Below are 24,525 nucleotides of genomic sequence, written 5' to 3'. Positions count from 1 at the left end.
CTCCAGCACCTCTTAGATACCTAGCCAGACACCTTGCGACATCCCACCTTGTCTAGCAGACAAGTCACCCCAATGGTCTCTGATGCTGCAAATCCAGCTCTTCTTATATCTAACACGTTCTGCCTCTTTCTGCCCACTGGAATCTCTACTCCTGAAGGGATCTCCTTGGTACTAGATCACCATCACCTGGCAAGTAAGATCCGTCCATGGGATCATTTCTTTCTACTTCACTAGTCTAATATCCTCCATACCATGAGACTTTCTTCCTCTTCAACCGTAGTAGGTCTGTTAGCCTGGAGGTGTGACCACACTATGCCACCATTAAGGTATCATTGACAAAATTCTCTGCGGCACCAAGAGATGCTCCTTTTCCCTAGTGGCTGTGTGTGCAAGCAGTGAAGGCATCTCATGTGCCTACTACCTATAGTCCTTATGAAGGACAGAGGCAGAGTTCTTTCCTAGAAGGATGGAGGACAAGGACAGAAAGGCTGGTATCTAGGCTCTCTGAAGAAGAAAACAGCATCTAAGCAGAAAGAGAACCCAGTAACAACATACCAATGTTTAAAAATGTTTAACTTTAAAAACATGGCAGAAAAAAAATACATGTTGCTGCTCCACTGAGCTCTCTTTGGAGTTACACCAATGCTACCAGGACTCCAAAATGCTGGAGAGCTAAAGAGGTAAGATACCAAGAGACTTTTAAAAAAAGCACCAACTGGAAATTGAGCTAAACTGTACACACAACACCTGTTAGTCTTCAGTGAATCCCTGACCAAAACTAGTTATGCACCAATTGTCAACTGAAAGAAGTCACAGAAAGATAGAGCTGAAGGGCCAGAGACAATGGTAAAGGTCAGCACAACCTTGCATCTGTGTGGAGAGGCAAAGAAAGCAAGAGAAAACGGAGAACAAAGGCAAGAAGAGAGGAGACATAAGACAGACTCTCATGGACTGGCTGCAAGGAGAAATGAAAAATGCATCTAAACATATGTCTTTGCACACAGGAGACTGACAGCAAGCCTCAAGAAGGATGAGCCACAAAAGCAGAATAAATCCAAAAGAAAAGGTTGAAAACTTTAACTGAGACCAGGGCGAAGCAGTTCTTGTAACTAGGACTCACTAGGAAAAGCTGGTTCCTAGCAGATAAGCTGTCAATACAAAGCAAGTGTAACACATGAGACTGGAAAGATCCTAAGAGTGGAGACAAAAATCAAGTTTCCTTTCAAAGAGAGAGTGATAGCAAATGTCCAGAAAAACAAAGATGATCAAGAGATGACATTACAAAGATGATTTTGAGATGTCTGATTCCTGGCATCTCTCCATGGAAAGAAAACTCCTTGAATGACTAGACTTAAAAGTTCTGACTTAACTCTGAGAGGCTACTAGAGACACATACATAGATACAAACACAGGGAACACAGGGAAACAGGTAAAGATGAAGGTCCCAAAAACTGCTTCATCGCAAGCAGTTAACTTCCTAGACAGACTAGAGGGCAAACACTACTAATTGGTGTAAAAACTGCCAACAAACTTCTTCAATGACTATTTATTACCACTTAGATCTCGTTTTGTCAGTAGTGAAAGCCTTACAGAAAGCTCTACTATTGAAAATAAGCCTGAGTGGAGCAACTGCAAGTTGATTCAGCTTAATTAAATAGAAAAATAAAAACAAAAGGAGAAACCCAAGGACCTGTTTGACTAAAGGCACTAGAAATCAGCAGTAGACTTTAGTTCAACAGTGTATAAAAAAATCCTCTGAAATTTGTATCACATGTAACAGGAAAAAAGTTTGTAAAGAAATGATCTAGATCCTCTTTTCAAGGGCTCAGTTACATTCACAGTAAGAGCAACTAAGAGCTTGTAAGAAACAGAAAACAAATTTAGAAAAATTTCTATCTTAGAGATCAAGTAGTACAAGGACAAATAGAGAATCAGCAGAAATTTGCAATCTTTACAGACTGGGTTATAAAAGACACTACACCGTAAAAAGTTTTTCAGACACTTAAATAAAACAAGAAAAAATACATAGCAGTTACTCAATAGAGAGGGGCTGCAATGAAAAATAATCTATGTACGGTCCAAAACTAGAAGAGTATTTTGCTTGAATATTCAAAAAAAAAAAAAAATCAAAGCAAACTTTGATGTTTCAAAGGACATTTCCAAGGGGGGAAACAGACCCTGGCACCTACTCACAGATCAAAAGACGCAGCTGGGTAGGCTGTGTCCAAACTAGTGAGAAGAACAGCAGCATAAGTACTGCCACTCACATGCGAAGGATTAAGACCCTAGAGCACCTCTTGCTGCATTACTTACTTGTGAGCTAGCCTCCTCCCAAACCACCCCCAAGATTGAATACAGGCCAGGGACTACTGCTAGGAGGTAGGATATAGTCACCTGTTTTGGAGGCTTAAACAATCTTAGCAGGACAGACTTGACTAACCAAACCAGCTCATGTCAGGATCCTACTCTCTGGCTCTGAGAGGTGTCGTCTTTGCCAGGACTGATGTAGTCAGAGTCGAAATTATATCTACTGTCTGACTTCCAGAGCGCGAAGACGTGATTAGCAAAACACTGAACAGTCACCCCCGTTACTGCCCTCTGCCTTCCTAGCCAGGCTACCTCCACCAGCAACCTACCTGCACTGCATGTGTGCCATTAGTGCTCTGGCAAAACTCGCCTTCATCCCCAGCTCTCACATCACCGCAGTCCTCCAGCATACGCACCCGCATGCCATGCACTAGGTTTGCCTGCACATACTCCACGTAGCTGCTGCGGCTGGAGAAGTCCGAGGGGGTCAGGAAGGCACAACCCTGCTTTTTCTGGGGACCATGATTTGAAGCAAGCACAGAGACTGGAGCAGCAGGGCAGGCCGGGGCCTTGGGCTGGAAGATGGAGCGGGCAGTGCGAGGCTGCGTTCCCTGCACGGACAGCAGCTCCGGCTTGTGCCTGTGGTCCCAGCCCATCACGCGCACCAGCTCCGAGATGAGGTTTGCCATAGCCATGCTGAACTCAAACTCCTGCTTCGCACGGCTCCTCTCCCCACTGAGCGAGCTGGGCACGGCGCAGTCCTGCGGCTCCCCTCCCTGCTCCGCACCACTGCTGAGCTTGTCCACAAGAGAAGTGACACACAGGTAGCGCTTCACCAGGGCAAACAGCAGCTTCCCAGGGATCTGCAAGAGGCACAGCTGTCAGATCCCCAGCCACCACAGCGACTCTGGCTCACTCCAAGACACTAGCTTGTCCCCAGACAGGTTCCCGGGATGGCCTTGCACCAGCGGGCAGCAGCGCAACCCTCTCAGCCCACCCCCTCCTCCCTGCTCAGAGATGAGGCTCCCCATGGGCTCTCCACCAGCCCTTGGCCTCACACCAGGCCCACACCCTCGGCCAGCTCTCCTGACACCCAGTCCTGCTCAGCTGCCCATCACCAACCACCCTCCCTTCCTCTCCTGTCCCCAGCAAGAAGGACAAGATCCCCGGCACACACTTTCTCCCCCTCCTGACCCCCCAAAGTCCTCGGGCCTGGGGCTCCCATGCCGGGCCTGACAGGCCCTGCTGCTACCTGGGGAAGGTGAATCCCTTCAAAGGACATGCAGTACTCTTCAGAGGACATCGTCTCAGCAAACAGCTCCAGCAAGGTGTAGCGGCTGTCAAAGTCCATGTGCTGCTCAATGCCATCCTGCTGGCTCAGGGACAGCAGAACATAGGCCCGGCTCCCTGCAGCAACAACAGTAACCCCTCAGGTCCCCAGAGACACCCCTCACACCACCCCGCTGCAGTGGACAGACTTTGGCAACCAAGAAACAATTTGCTTTGCTGCTCAGTGTCATCTAGAACCGCATTTTGTCCTTTGACCTGGATTGGCTCCGCTAAATAAAACTGCATTTTTTCCACCCCTAAAGCTCTGAGATTCCCCCCAAAACAGCAACTCCAAATAACTGACTCTAGAACGGGGGCCCAGGGAAGAAAAACAGTCAGTCTTAACCTGCATCAGTCCCCCGTCTGCCCCACGAGCTTTGGCACTGCAGCAGGGAAAGCCACACAGCTCTTGCTGGACACACCACCACCTCCACTAGCCTGCAGGCTCCTTCCAGGTGCACCCAAGCCATGTTAAGGACTTCTGAGCCTGGCCAGCTCCTCTCAAACAAGGAGAGCACGTGAGGAGCAGCTGAGCCTGCTCCTACCCACCCACCAGGGCCTGAGGAGAGGCTCCCTGCCAAGAGCAGGCCAGAGCCTCTCCAGTTGACACCGTGCAGCAGAGACATCCTGACGCTCTGCCACCCTCCTCGGACCAGCGGGCCACCTCCAAACAGCTCATCAGCATCCCAGCTCGGGAACTCGTCAGGGAAAAGAGCTCCCAAACCCGCCTTCTCTTAGAGCACCCCAGACGACTACGCCCAAGGCAGCCACTTGCAGAGCTCACACTCGTTCTCCCCCTTTTGCCAACCAGCCCCAAGAGGCTCCATTTCCTAGACGTCCCAGGCCTACAAAAGGACCGGCACTGCTCAGCAGCCCGGCAGCACCCTCTCAGGGCCACTGACATGGCAGCACCCCCACCTGCATCATGCGAAGCCAGAGCCCTCAGCATCTTGCCAGCACTGCGGCGGATTTGCTTCTCCTTGTGGCACAGCATCTTCATCAGCAGGTCGAGGGCTCCCGTCTCCTTGAAGGCGCCCGTCAGCGAGCCAATGCTGGCATATGCGCTCAGCACGTGGATGGTGTTGAGGATGGAGGACTCGGGAGCCCCAGTCCCGGCCATCTGCCGGACAGCTCGCTGCACCAGGCTCCTCACGTCAGCCTTCATCTCCAGCAGCGACGCTTCGTCCAGCGTGACATCGGCAGGGAACGGGCTGGGCGCCTTCTCCTCTTTCGCCCACCGCCCGTCCAGCTTCCTCTTGCCCAGCAGCACTGGGCAGCTGGCGCAGACCTCTTCTGCCGACATCCACATCAGGATGTTCTCCGGCTTGGTTTCTGCACAAGAGCCACCACTGCTGCCTGCTGCTCTCTCCTCCAAGCTGATGATGCTCCACCGGATCAGGTACTCGGGGTGGCCATCGTGGCCTCGCCGCTGCCGCAGCAGCTCCTCCGGGTAGGCCTGCAGCTTGGGTCCCAGGTGCACAAGCAGGTTGCCATTACGCCTCTCACTCACCATGACGGCAAACGTGTCTGCAGAGACAGAGGGGAAGGAGAAGCAGGTTCTCAACCCCAAGCATCATGCCAGGGGGAGTGTGAGCAAGTGCCTCAGCTGACAGAGATGGCTGAGGCACATACTTTGATCCTGTGATCCTGCACCCAGAATAAAGCCCCAAAGGAAACCTCACTTCACAGGAGCTTGTGTCCCCCTCTGAAATAATGAACAAGTGTTTCAGATACAAACCCTGTGCCCAGCATTACTGGCACACATAGAGATAGGCTCTCCCTGCGAAAACCCAGAGGCACAAAAGCCCATTCAAATCTCCTCCATAAGACAGAAAATAAAGATCAAAAAACTGGGTGTCCTGCTCACATCTCTGCCACTGACTGTGACACAACCCTGCGCAAGTCACTGCTTTCTAACTTCTCTTTTCTCTCCCACTATTTAACATTCACATTTAACATTCAGACTGCAAAGTCTCCTAGGGCTCAAAGGTTCAGACAAAGACTCCCTCTCACTGCAAAGCTGTAGAACCCAACATGAGTCACCAGCCCGTGAAGAAAATAACTAGCAATTTCTCAGGTCTAGCTCATATCCATCAAATCACATCACTATCTAAAAGTCACTCAGATATTTCTTTCCTGGATTCCTCTCAAATATTCTTTGCCTTTAAAAAGTTTAGTCAACAGGCAAATTCATCAAAATGAGGAGCTGTCACTCTGTTGCCTGATTGTGCTATGCATCTTGGGGCTACAGAGAAGAAGCCATGACACTTCTCTGCTTCATTTAAGCAAAGACAAGTTTGAAATAACTTGTTGTCCAAGACTGGGTGCCAGCAGTTAGCTGGCCAAGTGCAGACAGTACTGCACATAACAGATCGACTTCATAACTACACAGCATGCCAGATCAGAGTCTGATAAGAGAAGTAGTTTCCCAGAAGAGCCCACGCAGATGGGAATGGAGATACACAAACAGGCCTTCTCGTGGTCACTTACACACATAGGCAAGAGAAGCAATGAAGCGATCTGCTGTTCAGCTGAGGGTAATAAAAGTCCATTTAAAAAAAAAAAGTTATTCCATGTAGGAAATTGTCTATCCATGCACAAGTGAAAAGGAGACTCCAACCAAAGATGATGCTAGGCACACTCAAAGAGGTTTCCCAGGGCAAGCAGAAAGCCTGAACTCCCTGGAGATTCATACTTACCTTGAATTGTGTCTTCTTTGGAGTCAGCAGAGAGCACAGCTGGGATCTTCTTGCAGCCTCCCTGTAAGGGAAGGCTCAAGTTATTCTCCTGTGCTTTGCAACAATGTTTAGATGCTCTGCCATAAGCCAAACAGCTGTTTTCCCTGGCTGTGCTGGATAGCACACAAAGGCATTCTCTACTCTAAGAAGTTCACTTAAAATAAAAAATCCAGTAAAACAAAAGTCGAAATCGGTATGAAACATTATTCTGCTTGAGAAGAAGACTTGCTTCACACAGTCTCTACATCTTAGCATTTAGCATGACGATGAACAACCTCTTTACAACACGGCTATCCAAAAGGACCCAGAAGAATTTGTAGCTGGGGAGAGAAGAATTTGGATTTAGGGCACCCGAATAAGTGCCTGTAACGTGTATGACAAGCGCGACACACTGGAGCTTTGCTAGGACAACACACAGCTAAGCAATGCTTAGGATGCTTATATATATGCATTAAAATATACACCCGGCGCGGGGGAAAGGGGGCTCCCCGTCACACCGCGGTCCACGCGGGACGCCCCGAAGTACCGCCTCGCCTCTCCTCCCCCACCGTTAACGGCTCGAGATGACGACGCGGCCGAGGCCCGCGGCCGCCTCTGTCAAGGGGGACGGGAAGCGGCGCCGAGACGGACCCCGGCCCGCTCCCTGCCCCACCGCGAAGGGAAGAGACGGGAAGCTGAACCGCGACCTGCACCGGTCGGTCGGACGGTCGTACCTGCCTATCGTCGCTCTGCCGCCGCCGCCGCAGCTCCCCACTTCCGGGTCGCCGCCGCGCACGGCCGCGCAAACCGCAGCCGCTACGGGTAGCGGCGAGGTCCAGGCAACCTCGCAGGAGTGCGCCTGCGCACTCCCCGCCCGGGCGGGGCGGGGCGGGGCGCGCGCGGACCCTCCACGTGCGCCCGCGCCTGCGCTCTGCTGTCGCCCTCCTGGAGCGCGGCGCCGGGCAGAGGGGGAGGGGGAGGGGGCGCGCAGCGTCTCCCGCCTTCGAAAACCTTCCCTCGGTCAGCGCCCCTTCCCTGCCCCGCGCCTCCGCGGGGTTCCGCGCAGCGCGGCCGGCCCCAGCGGCTCCGCAGGCCCTGGGGTGTGACCCCTTGCCCGGGCGGGCCTGGCCACAGCCCCCAGGCAGGTGCTGAGGTTCAGCGGCCGCCCCTGTCGCAGGGGACCCTGCGGCCAGGCCTCTGCTGTGCCTGCGCTGCTGTGCTGCTTCGAGGCCTGGAGAGTTTATTTGTCATGGGCTCCGCTCATGTGTCACCCGTCATAGGGCTCCTGCTCTGCTGTGCTATCTGCACACCTGGAACAGGTGTGAGGGACAGAGAAAAAACATGATATTCCCTGGTTATCCCAAATAGTAACTAGCAAAGATGAAGAACTGCGGAAGAGCGCAGCTGGAAGAGCTCAAGATGTCGCATTACGCCACGTTGGTGTGGTTGGTCCAGTGGCTGCTAAATTCTGTTAAAGGCTGTTGCAGGGTGGATAGCAAGGCTGAAAGTCATCATGCCATGTCAGCATGAACATTATCACAGGCTCGGTGTTGACCAAGGTTGCAGATGGCCAGTCTGATGTCAGGGCTGGGGTTCTGGAGTAACCAAACGCTCATTCCCTCAGTGCACCTTATTTGGCTTACTTCACCAGGAACTGAGCTCTCATCAGCTTTTGGTTTGGAAGTGGCCTAGTCTCACGGTTGCTAGACAGGCATTTGGAGGCACTTGAACCCCTCTGCATACACTTTTGACTGATTTCTAGTTCTTTTCTTGTTTGGGTTTTTTTTCTGAGCTATAACACCCACATCATAAATTAAATTTTTATCCTTTGCCCATATTTCCCTTCATTGATGGGATTTGTAGGTGCAGTCACCTACAAATCCAGTAGGCACAGGTTTCTGTCCATCTTGTCTATTAACATTTGTTTTGATTACAAATAAACATTAAAATTAAAGACTAAACAGGTAAGAGTCTGCTTTCTCATTTGATCCCAGAGCAAGTCCATGTAAATATCCAAGCTCGTTTCTACACCAGTACTAACACAAGTGATTAGGCATTTTCCATAGTTTACAATAAAGATGAGCAATTATTTTTAAAAATACAATGTACTGCACCTGCAACATTGCTGTGTTTAATGTCCCAAACGTGAGGTGGTGATAATGCTCTACAGTGGGAAATGCAACCTGGCACCCAGATGTTAACATCAAAAGGCAACATCCCATAGCTAAAACCCATCATCAAGGATCACTGGCAGTGGCCAGAGAGGGCACAGGGGTCTTGTCTGTGCTGCCAAAACCTTTTAAGTGGGTATTTGTGTGCCCTGCTTCAGTGTGAATGGTCTTGGCCTGATGGTTTTCATACTGAGCTTAGTGTCATCCTAAAAATAAAGGCTATGTCTGTGGTATCTTGCCCTGTGTTGGGAGTATTGTATGGCATGCACGGACCCCTGTGTACAAGTAGAGTGGAGTTACTTGTGCTGATGTTGGTTTTGTGGTGCTGAAGCATAGCAAACAGCCACGTAGGAATGCCGAGCATGGGGCAGGCTTATTGCAGTGAAATGCGGAAGCGAAGAACCTTCCCCTTTTGACAGGGAGAGTCATTTCAGCTGTGTTTTACTCCTGACCACCTTCCATACAATCCTTTCTTGTTCTGCTACACTGGGATATGTGCTAAGCCTTCCTTACATCATACAAAAAATCATGATACCTGGTCCAGGACCTGGCACTGCACAGGGCTAATAGTTATGTTATTAGCTGGGATACTGGTGGCCCAACAGCACTGATGAATGTAATGAGCCCTCCTCCCTTTGGTCTCCAACAAGTGAGGTTTCCTTTCCATCTTTAATCACATTACTGATCCCCCATGTGCCATAACCTGGCTTTTAGGGGCCTATTGACATCTGCCCTCAACCTGGCTTTAAGTAACGCCTCTCCAGTCTGGGCTTTGAATATTGCTTTATCTTCTCATAGCTGTTTTCTGCAGAGAATATAACAGCCTTGGTGCTGGGCCTCATAGTGACAACAGTTGGGCTCTATCCTTTGAGTCATCAGGTGTCCAAAAGTAATGGAATTGGGAGGGAGGAAGGGGAATGACCTGTTTTTCAGTTAAGAACTGAACCAAGTGCCTGCCAGTATCGGGGTGGGGGGGGGGGTAGGGGGGTGTTGCTCTGCCTGCATGCTTTCAACTATTTTATTTTACAGCACAGGTCATTCTTTCTCCTTGCTCAGAGGCCTGGGGATGGTACAGCACATGCCACTGCATCTGAACATGCACAAGCCTATGGTACCAACTGCGTGACATCTCGCACAGTGAGAGGGCCTTGGCCAGCATCAGGTATCTGAGAAGTCCCGTATCAGGTAAAAGGTTCTTTAAACAATACCTTAGCAGCAACATCTTACACAAAACTCTTCTACCTGTCCTGCAACCTCCTCTGCCACTACTAAAAACTACTACTGTCCTCCCTTTATTCATGGTAGCTCATCAATATATAATCCACTTGGGGCCAGGCCGAGGGACCGTCTGTTCTTTGATGTTACAATGACAAAAAATTCCTTTTGCTTGGCCTTAGTTACTGCATGTTGTAAGCAACCTTGGGCAACCTGCTGTTTCCCCTCCCTGTTTTAACTCTTGATCAAGGTCTTTGTGCTCCTCTGTGTAACCACCTGTGACATGGGGCAGTTTTATGCTTCAAAAGTCCCCATTCCTGCTCAACTCCTGGTTCTTACTTCTCTAACCCCACACCATGCTCTGGCAACCAGCACTGTTCCTCAGCTTTCAGAAAGGACAGCCAAGACCCCAAATCTGTGCACAAAATGATAACATTTATTGAAAGAGTAATTTTTTTTAATACAAAAGAAAGCTCTGTACATAGTACTGTGATTACTTCCACATCCTTCCAGAAACACAACCCTGGAAACTGGAAAAAATAACCCACCCCCCACACACACACATTGATACACACACACACACACACACACACACACTCACTCACTCACGCACACACGCACACAACCCCCAAACCAGTAAAATGAACTAAAAATGTCACCACACAATAAATGTCGTTTCGTCCCTGATAAACAAGTGTTCTTACAAGTCTGCACTTAAATAAAATACACCATTAGCGTTTAACCAGCGGTTGCCTTTAGGGAGCCAGAGAGGGGATGCAGTGCAACACCCTGTAGCAGCAGGGGTGCTCCTGCCACCCCAGTCCAACAGCTCTGCTCCACAGTGCTAGCAAAAGCAAAGCAGAGCAAAGCCAGGCCATGATGATCTGCTGAGGCAAAGTATAACACAAACCCCAACCCCTGTTCTTCTCCCTGGGCAAACTCCTAGCTAACCACTCCTGGTTTTTGGAGGGATCATTGAGCAGCCTCCATACACCTAACAACGGCCTGGGGCATCACACAGCAACCCCATTGTTCCCAGCTGCAGGATATGCATCACTGTTACAAGCAAGGCTACAAAGGGGAGGCAGCATGCTATGTCACCGTCACCAGATGGGCCATCCTGCTGCACATGGGCCCTTCAGAGGCTGCATGGCAGACTAGGGCTGGCAGACCATTCTGGGAGCTGCCCTGGCACAGGGGGACTTGGAAAGGCCCTGTCCATATCTGTGCATTAAGGAGTGGCACCAGCTGAGGCCGGGAGTTCAGGAGAGGCTACCTGCATCATGAGCAGACAGAGAGCAGGGATCAGCCCCTCAGAGCCCAGGGAGGACTGTGGATGCCCACAGCCCCTCAAGCAGTTGTGGGCAGCAACTGCTCCATGCCAAAACAGCCACGCTCCCCCAGAGCAGAGATGGATGGGGCTGACAGGCACCCTGCAAGCCCCTTATTCCAAAGGGGCAGGTTCCTCACTCTTAAAGAGCAGCTGCTGCTTCACTTGCCTCCCACCAGTTAAGCCTGAAATTACAGGTACGGAGTCCTCAGCGCAGGGGAGAGTAAAACAAGCATCCAGCTCAGTCCCTGGCACATGCTGGTGGGCAGAGAGCGCAGCTTAAACGCTAATGCTGAAGGAACATGATTCAAGGTTACAATACAAACTCAAAAGCAAGGCCCCTTCCTGCCTCCATGCCCACCCACCCCTCTCCCATCCCCCAGGTACAAACCCCATGAAAACTGTACAGGAGCCAAACTTTTATTCCTTAAAGAATTACATAAATACTGAGTTTAACACTTAGAAAAATAAAGTCATTTTTTTTCAAGGCTTCTTTTGTCTTTAACTTAAAAAAAAGTTACAGTAGCTGCTCCTTCCCCTAAGGATTCAGCAGCTTCTCTCACTTGCTCGCTCTCCCTCCAGGGACAGGGCTAGGTAGCAGAGCCACTTGCAGCAACTCCCCTGCAGGAGCAGGCATGCTCCAGCCCTCTTCCCCCAGCCCTGCCATGTCTGCACAGGTGTTGCTGCAGCTCCTCCATAGCCCAGAAAAGCCTGTGGGCCACCCTGGTACCCAGAGGAAGCACCTGCTCAGCAGCTTGGTGCCCATGGGCTCTTCTTTGACACTTGTGTTGTTCCTCCACCTCGTATCACACAGGAATTTAGGAAGCGCTGGCCAGAACTGCAGGGGGATGTGGAGACACCCAGACACATCCCCCTGGACGTATAGAGGCTGCACTGCTCGCGGTGAGGGCCAAGACGAGAGTGTGGGGCTGGGCTGGCCGCAGAGCGCCCCGAAAGGTCTCTGGGTTGTCATTGTGGTCCTGGGCACCCACTGACCGCTTTGGCGGCGTGAGGGTGTCTGCCAGTGGCAGAGCAGGGTGGGCTGCAAACCTGCCAGGCGGCCCAACAAGGAGGCACTGAGGGCCGAGGGCTCACTGTAGTGCATACAAGGGGGATGAGGCCACGGGCTGCAGGCAGCACCCTGCCTGAGGAGGCCCCCACTGCTGTCCAGAGGGAGCACACACAGGCTGAGCCCGAGATGCACATCTGAGCTGACTGCTCTTCCCCAACACAGCCCAGAGCCAGCTGCTACGGCCAGGACATGTCACCCCTCCCAAAGGCACATTGCTGAGGCCAGCAGCACAGCCTTAGCTCGTGCTGCTTTGGGCTGTGGCCTGTGGGACAGGTCTGGGCCTGAGGCGACTCGGAGCATCCTGAAGGAGCCAGAGCCTCCAACTGGAAATGGCCCGCAGTATTTATTTACAGCGCGGAGCACGCCCTCCCCACGAGGGAGGAGTTTCTTTGGCTGGCGTGAGAAAAGCACAGCTATCGCAGCAACCAAATGCCCCCAAGCCCTGCACGGCCCCAGCGCAGCTCCACCCTTGGTGTGGGTCCGGCAGCCCCACACACATGCCTGTATTTGGGGAGGGCGGGGAGGGGGTGTGCGCATGTGTGTATGTGTGCGCGCGTGTGTGTGTGGGTGAAGGAAACGTGAAAAGGCAACAATAAATAACTGGTGCAGTCTGTACGAGAAGGAATTGCTGCCAGCCCCGGCACCGGCGTAACAGGCCAGGGACGGCACAAGGCCAGCAGCAGAGGCCTCAGTCACTCTTGGCGCCATGTGAGGTGTCCAAGTTGACCACCTGCAGCTCCGTCAGGCTGCTGCCACTGCTGCTCTGCTGCCCGATAACAGCCATCTAGAGAGAGAAGGGAGGAGCAAGCACTGGGGGATGGCATGCCCTCAGATCAGGCACACCAGCAGCCAGGATGGCATCGTCCCTCCCGGGCACCCGATCAAGGAGGATGGAACCTCCACACCCAGAGGTGGGTAGAACAGGCAGCATTCCCAGCTCTCAGAGGCTGAGGACTGGCCCTGCAAGCAGGGACAGAGCAGGGTCAACACTGCCCTGTGAGGGGAGCAAGGACACCCCCTCAACACCCACAAGCAGCACTTTATACCTACCTGGTGAAGCTGGACAGCTGAGACTGGGATCTGAACAGTGCCTGATGGAGCTGTCAGGAACACTTGAGGGACGCCACCTGCCATGGACAGAGGGAAAGCAGGAATGACACCGTCCCCTAAGTAGTGCTCCCCTATGGTTCTTTCCTGAGCCTTTCCTCTGAACTCTGTGAAGCTTCACAAGGATGAAGGTGCCTGTTTGCATACACTAAGGCATCCCAGGTGAAAGCCACATGCACTGTTTTTCCAAATGCTGAGAGAAAGAGGCATAAGCCCCCAGTCCAAGTGTTGCCTGCACGGCTTCATTCTGCTTCATCCCCTCACGCAGCCACACATCCTTTCCAGAGCAGCCAGCAGGGCTGCTCCCAGCTCCCTCCACTGCCTGCCCTGTATCCCACCCTCACTGGCAACCCTCACATCTTCACCAGCAAATGGCTCAAGCAATCCCTTGCACAGGAGAATGATGGGGGGATCTAAAAGCACATCTCAAGCATCACCCTTGCCAGGCCTTGCATGGCACAGTTAGGACCACTTAGGAGAAAACCCTTTGGAATAAACATGTAACGTTCATATATGTGAGAGAAGAAATCAGGGTATCAGAGTGCATACGGGAGCATCAGCCCACACAGCTTACCCTGATCCTGGACCTGGCTGTGGGACACCTGCATTGCCGAAGGCGCCTGTGAGAAAGCGTTGAGGACTGCGAGTCCACCATCCGTGAGGCCAGATGTGGGCGCGTACATCACCGCATGTGGGCTGGGGTACATCATGTGGCCACCCACAGTGGTTGGCACAGACGACGTCATGATGGTTGCCGGGAGGGTCACTGTCACCAAGATACATATAAGCCACAGGAAAGGAGTCTGCTCCACTCACACGCCTGCTCAGCATCTCTCCCTCAGCTACTACATGCCCCAAAAGCATGGCACAGCCAGCTCCAGGACACCTTTGGCATAGTGCCCTGGAGCAGCAGGGACACAGACGCCAATCTTGTTCTCCCAAGCTGCCAGGGAAAAACCCCAGGCAAAGGGCAGGAGAGCTCAAATCTCTCCCTGCGTCAGTGAGGATGAGAGGAAGGAAAGGCATGGTAGCCAAATATCCCAGGATCTAATTCAACCCAAGATACATGTTTCCTAAGAAAGCTTTAATAAAGCTGTTGGACTAGATTCAGCCCGCATCTGGGCACCTGAAGTTGGATTTTGCTGACGACAGAGCCGTCCTCTGCATGTACAGTAAAAAATCTCAAATGGACATGAGCCAATGCCTTGTGCTAGGGGCAATGCTGGCTTGCTCAGCCCTAAGAAACCAGCTGGGAACTGGGAAGACTACAGCAGCCTGCTCCCCAGCTACATGCTGCAAGTTAGAGCATGTGACAGATCTGGAGAGGCTCAGCAACCCCACGCGAGGTGCCCTATGCACAGCAACATCTATCTAGATGTAGCGTAGCCAGCCCCAGGGGCTGGCAACAGGAAAAAGACAACTGTGTTTCCAGACACATTAATTTGGGGATAAATACCCCCAGGAAGCTGTCAGAAAGGCTGGGATAGAATTGGACTGAGAGAAGAGTCCTGGGCAGGGAGCAGACACAAGGTCTATCAGTGGAGGTTATCAGCAGCAGTTAGGAAGGAAAAGAGAATATGGTTATCATAATGTACTGATTACCTGTTCCACTGGAAGAGGTCTGGGTAAGGTCAGTGCTGCTGTCACTAGAGGGGGACGTCTGCTGCGGTGCCTGGTGCACCTGGATCGCCTGGACTGGGACCTGCTGAGCCATAGTACCACCTAGGGAAAGAAAGGAGCCCTTGAGCCTACAGAGCAATGTGGGCACTCTGGGCTTGTGCAGGGGATGTAGAGGCCCCACCCCCACCCCAGTCTCATTCAGGCCACAGCAGACCTCTGCAGCCTGGCTCTGCACTGCACTGGGGAAGGGCAGCCAAGGGCAGCACGTGGCAGAAACAAGACCCTGACCCAAAACCTGCCCTTTGCTGGCACACAGCAGCCAAGGAGGGGCTGGCTGGCCAGCAGGGCTCCTCCCTGGAAAGGCCACAGCAGCTTTTCTCCAACTCCTAAGCACAGTTCAGGGATGTGTGGGACCTCCTCACCATTCCTGGATCCACCAGGGCACAGCACAGAAGACACTGGCATGCCAGGAGAAGAGGACTGGCATGGGCCCCCAGTGCTCCCCATGTTCTGCCAAGCAGAACAGAACTTTGTTGTTAGCCAAAGATCAGCTAACAGCATCACGAAAATTGTGAGAGCCCAAATGCCCAGGCCAGCAGGGCCCCACTACCTCCACGCTCAGGCTCAGGTTCTGTCTCCAGAGAGAAGAGCAAGGGACACCAGAGAGCAGGGACAAGGCCACCTCACCCAGGCTGGGCATCTGCCCACACACCAAACCAGAGACACACGTTCATTATCCCCATAGCTCCTGAGGATCACAAAGGAAACCCAGTCCCCCTTGTGCAGGACCACACTGTCCACTTGCTTCTTTAAGGGCCCCAGGAAAGCACACAGGCCAGCAGACTCATCTTGGGCACAAACAGGCAGGACATGAGAAATGGTGTCTCATGGTACCCATGTCACAGCTTCCCACACAAAGGAAATCTAGCCCTGCGGTCTGAAACCACAGCTGGGAACACACCAAGCCCTAGCACAATGCCCGGACAGCCTCAACTTGGCACAAGGAATTCCTATAAGGGACGATGCACACAAGACAGCACGATGACACTTTTCCTTCTACCACTTTGGGTCTCTCATAAGCCATCCCCTGCACTATGGTTTAGCAACTGACAGCAAATCTGTGTCCAAAAGCAAGGGCAGCTGCTCAGAGCCAAATGCCAGCACACAAACAACAGTCACTGGGCATCTGAGCGCCCCCCAGTCTCTCTCCGTCACTCCTCCCAGCAGCACAGCTCAGCCTTAGTGTGGCTCCAATAGCGAACATGTCTCCTCCACTTTCATCAGACCCAGGGTAAACCCTGGGGGCAGAAGATGGACAACCTGCTGCTCCCCTTAGTCTGCATCCTTTAGGACGCTGCTCCTGCCTTCCCACCTCTCCCCCAGGGCCAGAGTCAGCCCCTTGCACTCCTCCGTAATCCTGCCTCTGCTGGGATCAGCTCTCTGACCAGGGCCTGGGACCCTCCCAGGGGCACCTCCATCCCCCCACCTCAAGCAAGGGAAGGAGAAGCGAGTGCTGACCTGTCAGCGACACGATCTGCCCTCCAGCTCTGGCGGGGAAGCGGAAGACTGTCTGCTGTGCCTGCTGCAGCTGTCCAGCCATACCCGCAACCGCCTGGCCCTGCTGGCTGGAAAGAGCCAGGGAGTGCGGCTGTAACTGAGTGAGAGGAATGGTAGGGGTCCCCGGAGAAAGGGAAGCACCTGCCGAAAGGAGGGAGAAAGAAAGGCTTCGTCATGACCAGCTCTTTTCACTCCCTCCCGGCTCCTTGGTGCTCCCCTGGGGTCCCAGCTCAGCTCCCTGCCATCACGCTATTCCCAGCAACAGGGCCAACTAACAGTGCCCTGGGGGAAATAGTCACTACATGTCCCTTCTCCAGCCTCTGGCTCAGCTGGGCTCGAGCAACAGAGCCCAGCCAGCTTCACCCTACGACAGCAGCCACTCTGCCTCCACCAGCAGCTTGGTCTCCTCTCCCAGGGAGGGCAGCAATACACTCCAGATAACGAGATGGATGGACACAGTCCTCAGCCCTGATAGACACTGACCTGACATGAGGGTGAAGCCAGTAGGTATCTGCATGAGGCCCCCAGATGTCACCGCACTGGCTCCGGTAGTCTTCAGCACTGTTCCATTGGCACTCGTGACAGCATTGGGGCTGATGCTGGCAGACACAGGCGCCAGGTAATTAGTGATGGGAAATGAGGGACCGCTGCTGACCTGCATGGAGGTCGAGGTGGTGGGGGCTGTCTGGATGGTGGATGTCGTCCCTGGCAGGTTGGTGACGGTGAATGCTGGCTTCAGCGTGTCCTGTTGGATGAGACAAGATGGTGAGAGCTCAGCCCAGACCCTTGGTCCAGTCAACATCTGCCCACATGGCCAAGCTAGACTCTGTACGTTGCAACTCTGTGCCAAAACATACCCATAGCCCACTGCAAGCACATGGAGCAGAGAGGAGTGTATTGAGCAAACGTGAGGAGACTGTGCCCAATAACACAGCATCAGGAGAGCTGGAGAGAGCTCACTGTCAACCTTGGATGAAAGCCCAGGGCTGCACAGGTCCCCTGAGAAACCTCCTTGCAAGACATCACGGGACAGAGCAACCCTTTCCCTCTCCAGGAACCCAGGAGTCCCCTTAGGCTTTAAGAAAGGAATAGCTGCTTTTTGGCACCCAAAAGGCAAGAGCAGTCCTTGCAGGGACAGACTCAAAGGCAAACGCATCATCTCCTGTCAGGAATACACACCACCGCCCTTACAGCAGGAAACACATGGCTAAGAGCAAGCCGAGAACTGGCTCTTAAAGGCAGCAGTCAGCTGCACATGGAAAGGGACGATGGAGAGGGGTTGAACCCAATCCCAAGCACCAGGGATGCCAGCAAGGTCCAAACCCAACCCAGCCTGCTTTAGCAGGCTCTGGGCAATGCCTCTGCAAAGCTCCGAGAGCAAAGGAGAAGGGAGAGCATGGCCATGGTAAGCACCCAAACCACTAGCAAGAGACAGGCACGATGCAAGTGCTTCTGAGGGATCCCACACATTAGCTACAGCCAGCATGCACCGTGCTCCTACAAGGAGTGCCGATGCTCTATGCCAGGCTGAGGACAGCATTGCCAGGAAAGCCAGGCACCAGGAGCACTGGGTCTGGGACCAAGGCAGGAGGATGCAGGGTACCCAGTGCCCCAGCTTCTGCAGCTACAGAGCATGCAGCAGGACGTGGCGTGGATCTGCAGGAGCCAAGTGAGCCCAGCACGGCTACAACTGCCCCACACAGTCATGCTGCACCTAACATGCCTCCTTCCCCCAGATCCTCTTTTGGATACTCAGGGTCTCCATGGCCCCTCTCCCATCCTGCTCAGCTAGCCTGGATTGCGAAGACACTGTTCCACAAGCTATCATGTAAGCATGTGCCACAAGGACCTGCTGTCCCCGTGCCCCGCCTCAGCCGCCAGCATGCCTGGGAAGGGTTAAGGCCGCTGTGCTCCCACCCCTCCCGCTGCAGGCTGGTGGGCCCATCTCTCCCACGTGCTACGCCTTGTTCCCAGCTTGTCAAGCTGCCAGGAACGAGGAATTCACAGCTCAACGAACAGCTAAAAAAGGGAAGGCAGCCCATTTTGGACAGGGAGAGCCAATCCTGGGCACCCAGCCCTGCCCCAGGGCCCAGGGAAGGAGGAGAGTAGAGCCCCTCCACCTTGGCACCACAGTCCCCGTGGTCCGAATTAGAAAAGGCACGTGATAACAGAGCAGAGCTAGGCAGATGCACTTTCCATGAGCTCAACTGCACACTCCCACCATCCTACACAGGGCATGGAAGCTGTGGGCATCCTCCCCACCCAGGTGACAGGGCAGAACACTCCAACCAAGGCAGGGCACACAATGTTTCCAGCTGGAAAAGCCAGGCTCCCTCATCTCCACATCCAGCCCCACAGCTGAGCACCCCGAGACAGAGTCCCCAACCAGCTATGGCCCTCAGCATCACCCCATACTATATCCTCTCAGGGATGGAAAAGGCATCCCAAAAGATCCATGGCACCCTACTCGGGGGATCACCAGGACTCTCTGCACACACGAGGGCAAATCCCAGCAGAGTCATGAAAGCAGAGATGCTTGGGAGGGAGGCCATGGCAGCAGGCTCCAATCCTGCCCACCCCATACTGTGCCCCAGGTGAGACCCAGGTTCCTCCCACCTCTGCTGCATTTCTCTTGGGCTGCAATGATAGCTCTAAGTACAGAAAGGGAGTTGGGACAGCCCACAGGGCCAGACCCCCACTGTCTTCCCCCACAGCCAGTCTGGGATGCCTAGGAGCCCTGGGCACCTTGGCTCCCTCCAGAGCTCTGCAAAGCCCAGACCATGTGCACAGGGCCAGCCGGCAGTAGGATCCAAGCCTCTGCAGCGAAGCCATGGACCACCCCCAGCTGGGATCACCCAGGGGGCCAGGGACAATCCTGAGGCAGCAGAGCAGCCCTGAAGGCCCTCCCCCCTGCTGATCCATCTGCACATGACCCACCCCACTCCAGAGCTCACTGCAAGCTCTGGTTTGCAGAACAAGGCCTAGGGGATACATTGCAGAGGGGTGCAACACAGCGGGGAGAGATGTCTATACCAGGCCCAAAGACCCACAGCACCATGAATGCTCAACAGGAGGGGACTGGAGGGCATGGCCCAGGCCAGTCCAGGGACTGCAGCAGGGCCCTGGGCAGCTCCTCTCTCCATGAGCAAGGCAATCCTGCTCCATCACCATGGCTCCCAGAGGCTGCCTGGGATGATGCTGCTCAGCATGGCCCAAAAATACCAGCTAGCATCATTACAGGGGCATTACAGGAAAATCAGCCTTGGTGAGAAAAAAAAAAAAAAATCAGCCTTGGGAGAACCCCTCCTGGGCTCTAGCACCTGCCTCACGTTGCAGCTGGGGCAGAAAGCCCCACCTCCCCACCACCCCAAAACAGGTCACCAGATCAGGGCTTTTACTCTAGTCCCAAGCTCTTGAGCTCTCTCCAAAATCCCCTCCCACACATAGCAGCATTGAAGGGATTACTGGTGGGTGCCATTTCCTTTGGGCCCTTCAAAAGACCATGTGGGTCAGAGCACAACAGCACTGCTGTTGGAGCATAGCTGCTGTCTTCATAGCACAGCATCCTGCAGCCCCAGCTGCAACATGAGCAGTCCAGACACTTAATTCCCTGCCACCTCATCAAACACGGCACCCATAGCCCAGCCCTTTGTACCACTTACCCCCCAGCAGCAATACCAGCCACCCAGCATGGCCCACCCACAGACTCCCTTTGCCCTTACAGGGTTCCTTGGTCTGTCCCAACAGGGCTGATCTCTACCAGAGCATCAAGCCAGGCTCCTGGCCTCAGAGTGGCCAGAGGGCTCTTCCAGTCCCACACCAAATGCTGGCCATGGCCACGAGATGCAACCACACATGCCACAGCAGGCATCACAGCCTGCAAGTCCAGAGATGGAGCCCATGGGGCACCAAGCAGGGCCTGCGTCAGAAAGCAGGTGGAGAGAAGCTGTGTCTAGAAGACCTCCTCTGCAGAGTAACTGCCCCAAGAGCACGTTTCCTTTGGGGTCAGTTGGCAACATTTTCAGGGGAAGTTTTAAGAGACAGCTTGTGGACAAACCATGCCAGGGACAGGTCAGCTTCCATGTCCAGCCCTTCCTGCACCTCCAGATTACTCCAGGCACAGACAACCTGTCTCATCACAAGATGCACAGAGGGCTCGTTTGCCTTTTCATCCAGGAGGAGAAGCCCACAGATCAAAGTGCTTACAAACACAGACTGCACAAGGGAGAGATCACTGGTGGCAACAGGCTCCTTCGCCTACTAGAAAGGGCTGGCACAGCTCAGACTGGAAATCAGAGGCGCCCAAGGGAGTTAATGCCAAACCAGGACTACTGTAGTGCTCCTGTCAGTGGGAAACCTTTCCAGGGACCCAACTGGGCTCCAGTGGAAGCCAAGGACCCGGTGTGGGGGTCTCTAGTCCACGACAACCTGGCCTGCAGCAGTTCCTCCACCTGCAGGGACCTCTGGGACAGCTTATGCTTCCCAGGGCTCAGCAGCAACAAGTCTTTGCTCAGTGCAGCGCTGCATACACACTGGGAAGCAGGCATGCAGAGACCACAGCTGCCACGGGATGCAGACACACATCTGAGCATCCCTACAGCACCAGACACAATGCACGGGGGCATGCCTCGGGGCTGCTCTCACTGCCTTTAGCACCACCAACAGCGCAGAGACAAACGCTTTGCTTCATGTTTAGTGGCCACAGCATGGCAAGGCTGCTGCTGTGGCTACATGGGGGCTTGCACACAGCCAGCCAGAGGACTACTGCAGACAGTTCAGAACTCCAGCTGGCAGGGTACTTTTGCAACAAGTCCGATACCCAGCCCACAAGCACAGGTTCAGCAGAGCTGCAGCAACTCACAGCACCCCAGCTGTACTCCATGCAGCGCCTGGAAGCCACAGCACAAATGTCAGCTCGCAGCACCATCCCAGCCTCATGTCACCAAGACCCTGACTTCCAGCACCCACAGACCCAAGCACCAGGCTGCAAAGGAAGCAGTGGAGACAAGGGAGCCAGCTTTCCCATAAGACCAGCACACAGGGATGCAAGGCCACGCAAAACCCCTGTCCCAAGATGCAACGGGTACTTTCCCCAGCAGAAAGGGGCTGTTGCCTGGCTCTGCACCCACCAGCAGGCCTTCCACAGCACCCAGGGCGAAGGGCCACTAGTAACGCGGGCAGGCAAGAGCTGGCGCCTGCAGGGACGCCAGGCAGGGAGCAGAAATGGTCTGTCCAGCCAAATGTTTCCATTCCCCATGTCCTCCCTGCCCCCTTCCAAAACGGCACCAAAGCAAGAGACAGCTGCAGCTTATAAGGAATGTGAGGGGCCCTGCCAGGGACTCTGTCGAGGGAAACCAGGCCTTATAAGGCCATGGAGGCAGAATCAAATTTTTATCAATGAGTGCAAGAGCATGGAGACGCCCAGGGAGAGATAACAGCGCTGGGAGCTGCCCAGGGGGTGGGCTGGGCTGGGGGGTGACCCGCTGCAAAAGCCAGGGCTGGGACACCTGCCACCCACTCCCCTGCTTCCCCAAATCACTGCCAATGCTGGCCAAGTCAAGAAGTCAGCCCTGGGAGGCCATGGCAATAGCTTGCTGGAGTCATGGCAGAAGGGGAGATCCATCCTTGGTCTCCCAGTCCACTACTCAACAAGGGCTGGAGATGTTCAGGGCTCCCAGCGCAGGCCCACAGCACAGCCCACAGCGCCCCGGGGTGCCCAGCCACACTCCTGGGTGCACAGCCGTTACCTTGGTCTCCCCGCTGCTGTCCGACTCCGACACCTGGTAGGTGAGGTCAGTCTCCTCGAAGCCCGTGGCGCTCATGCGCTGGTCAGTGGTGGGGTCCGAGCGTGGGGGCGAGTCCGGGGAGTTGAGACACGTCTGGATCAGTGCTTTCCCCGTCTCACTGGTGATCATGGGCTGCAGCTTCCGCGTGGCAAAGGTGTACACATGGCCCGTCTCACTGGCCACCAGCAGCAGGACTTGGGTGCCTGTCAGTGTGGAAAGCTCGTAGGCCTGCCAGTGGCACAAGGGAAGAACCAGGAGTCACAGACAGCAAGGACACGTATGCCAACAGGACAAGAGTCCCCAACATGCCACCATGTTCCTGCCATGGCCCTTTCACTCACACCAGCTCCAGCTCCCTGATCGTTACCCCAGAGGAGCTTTGGCCCAAGACTGCCCTGTACGTTGAAGCATCCCACGCCGAGTTCCCATCTCCCTTAGCATACCCTTAGGGAATGCGTACACCAGGAGATCACAGGAAAAGAGTCTCCTCTGGATATTCCCAGGAGGATATAGGGGCGTTGGGCTGCCCCAGTCCTGGACATCCCACCAATCTCTCCAGACACATCTGGATGCCTCCCTGCTCTCCTCTGCTGGGCTGGCTGAAAGGATGCTATTCCACCTGCACGTGTCTCAGTGACCTTCTTCCCCTCACCCACACCCCAGCCAGGTGGCCACCCCACAGGTCTCACGTGAGCTAGCGCACAGCACTACCACAGACAGGGTTGCCTCATCCAGCATCCTACTGAACCAGGCTGTACCCTGGTGGCACCCCACAGCCGTGCCCATTTTCCCAGGCTGGGTGAAGCCCAGCTTGGCTGGGATGCAGCACTGAACAGCTGTGCAGAAGGATGCTCTGAGTGCCAAGGGGGTTGCAGATGAGCCAGCAACATCCGACGGCATACAAAACCCTACTAAATTCCTACTTTGGCCTTGTGCAGCCTCCCGGCACCACCGAGAGCATCTGAACCAAACAGCCATGGAGCCAGCCCAAGGGTCGCAGAAAGGTCTGCTAAGGAACCGGCCCCGTTGAACGCTGGATGGGGAAAGGCAGCACAGCCAGAGGCAGCACCCCAGCTCCGCACCTTCCTGGGGAACAACCACCCGCAGAGGGGCACCCACGGGCGCCCAGCCGGCTCTGCCCAAGGGCACCGAAGCTGCGTAGGGATGGGCCTTGCCCGCGGCCGGCACACGGGGCATCCCCAGGCTGCCGCGGCCCCGGGGCCCCTTCCCGGAGCCCCCCAGGACCAGCCCCAGGCCGCAGCCCGGGGGCTCCCGCGAGCAGGCCGGGCGCGCCGGCTCCGCGGAGGCAGCTGGGGCCGCGGAGCCCCCAGCGCCCGGCTCCGGCTGCCGGGAGCGGGAAGCCGCTGCCGCTTCCGGGCACGGCCCCGCCGCCCGGCCCCGCCGCCGGCTCGCCCCGTCCCGCCCGGGGCTCGCCGGTGCCCCGGGGGCCGCACCTTCTTCATGATGCCGGTCTTCCTCTTGCTGAAGGTGGTGTAGCGCCGCAGCTTGTTGTCGATGAACTCCATCTTGATCTTCACCCGGCCGCGCGTCTTCTTGCCGGGTTTGGCGCCGCTCACGGCCCCGCCGCCGCCGCTGTAGCCGGCCGCCGCCGCCGCCGCTCCCGCCGCCGGCCCCGCCGCCGCCGCCGCCGCCTCGGCCAGGCCGCGCTTCACGCCGCGTCGCTCGCCGCCCAGCTCCTCCTCCTCGGCCGACTCTGAGTCGCCCTCGCTGCCGCTGTAGAGCGCCTCCCGCTCCAGGCGGCCGCCGGGCGGCCCCGCCGCCGCCCCGCCGCCGTTCGCCCCACGAGGCACCGGCACCGGCGCCCGGCCCAAGGCCGAGCCGCGGGCCAGTGCGGCGGCGGCGCCGTTCCCGGCCCCGGCCTGGCTCGGCAACATCGCGGCGGCGAGCGCGGGTCGGGTCGGGTCGGGCCGGGTCAGGCCGGCCCCGCCATGGCCCCGCCGGCCCCGCTCCGCGCTCACGGCCCCGCTCCGCCGCCGCCCCCGCCGCGCCGCGCCGCCCCCATATAAAGCGATACAATGTTGCCTTTTATGGCGAAGGCGCTCCTTATATGGGGCGAGCCGGCGCCCCGCCGGGAGGCGCCATCCCATTGGCAGCCGGCCGCCGAACGCCGGCGCCCATTGGCTTCCGCCTGGCGGCCGATTTGCATACGTGCCGACTGCGCTCGCGTCACCCCCAGATTGAAACACGCAGGGAGGCTCTTAAAGGCACAGCGCGCAGCGCGGCATGGACGGGGCGGGCCGCGCGGGAGCGAGCCCCGAGGGCGCGGGCGCCGCCGTAGCCGGGCGGGCTGCAG

The 24,525-nt window shown here is 55.3% G+C and overlaps 2 protein-coding genes across 12 annotated transcripts in view; both read right to left on the bottom strand.

The window, feature by feature from the left end:
* The window catches only part of CUL9 (cullin 9), a 33,090-nt gene extending 25,930 nt beyond the window's left edge, over positions 1-7,160 (bottom strand). For 7 of the 10 annotated variants that reach the window (XM_067292689.1, XM_013954358.2, XM_067292687.1 and 4 more), the window contains exons 1-4: positions 6,336-6,368; positions 4,555-5,163; positions 3,560-3,714; positions 2,637-3,170 (exon numbers count right to left, since the gene is read on the bottom strand). In XM_067292689.1, coding sequence (XP_067148790.1) covers positions 2,637-3,170; positions 3,560-3,714; positions 4,555-5,149 — 1,284 coding nt within the window. In that variant the 5' untranslated portion in view covers positions 5,150-5,163; positions 6,336-6,368. Of the gene's footprint in view, positions 1-2,636; positions 3,171-3,559; positions 3,715-4,554; positions 5,164-6,335; positions 6,397-7,087 lie in introns of those variants that run through there. The other 3 variants (XM_067292691.1, XM_067292688.1, XM_067292692.1) reach the window with 3 other exon arrangements.
* Positions 7,161-10,155: 2,995 nt separating this feature from the next.
* On the bottom strand, positions 10,156-24,129 carry SRF (serum response factor). Of its 2 annotated transcripts, XM_067292685.1 has the most exons (8): positions 23,666-24,129; positions 22,173-22,439; positions 16,909-17,170; positions 16,387-16,566; positions 14,851-14,970; positions 13,823-14,014; positions 13,192-13,268; positions 10,156-12,925 (listed from the first exon to the last, which is right to left on the bottom strand). In XM_067292685.1, the coding sequence occupies exons 1-8, from the start codon at positions 24,104-24,106 to the stop codon at positions 12,830-12,832; spliced, it is 1,635 nt and encodes a 544-aa protein (XP_067148786.1). In that variant the 5' UTR covers positions 24,107-24,129; the 3' UTR covers positions 10,156-12,829. The 2 variants fall into 2 exon arrangements, with proteins under 2 accessions (XP_067148786.1, XP_067148787.1); XM_067292686.1 differs by lacking the exon at positions 16,387-16,566 and having other exon boundaries at positions 23,666-24,125.
* Positions 24,130-24,525: the final 396 nt, after the last annotated feature.

The sequence above is a fragment of the Apteryx mantelli genome, chromosome 3 (genome assembly GCF_036417845.1).
Source record: "Apteryx mantelli isolate bAptMan1 chromosome 3, bAptMan1.hap1, whole genome shotgun sequence".
NCBI lineage: Eukaryota > Metazoa > Chordata > Aves > Apterygiformes > Apterygidae > Apteryx > Apteryx mantelli.
Note: the sequence above shows the minus strand (reverse complement) of the source record. Positions and strands in the feature narration are given on the sequence as shown.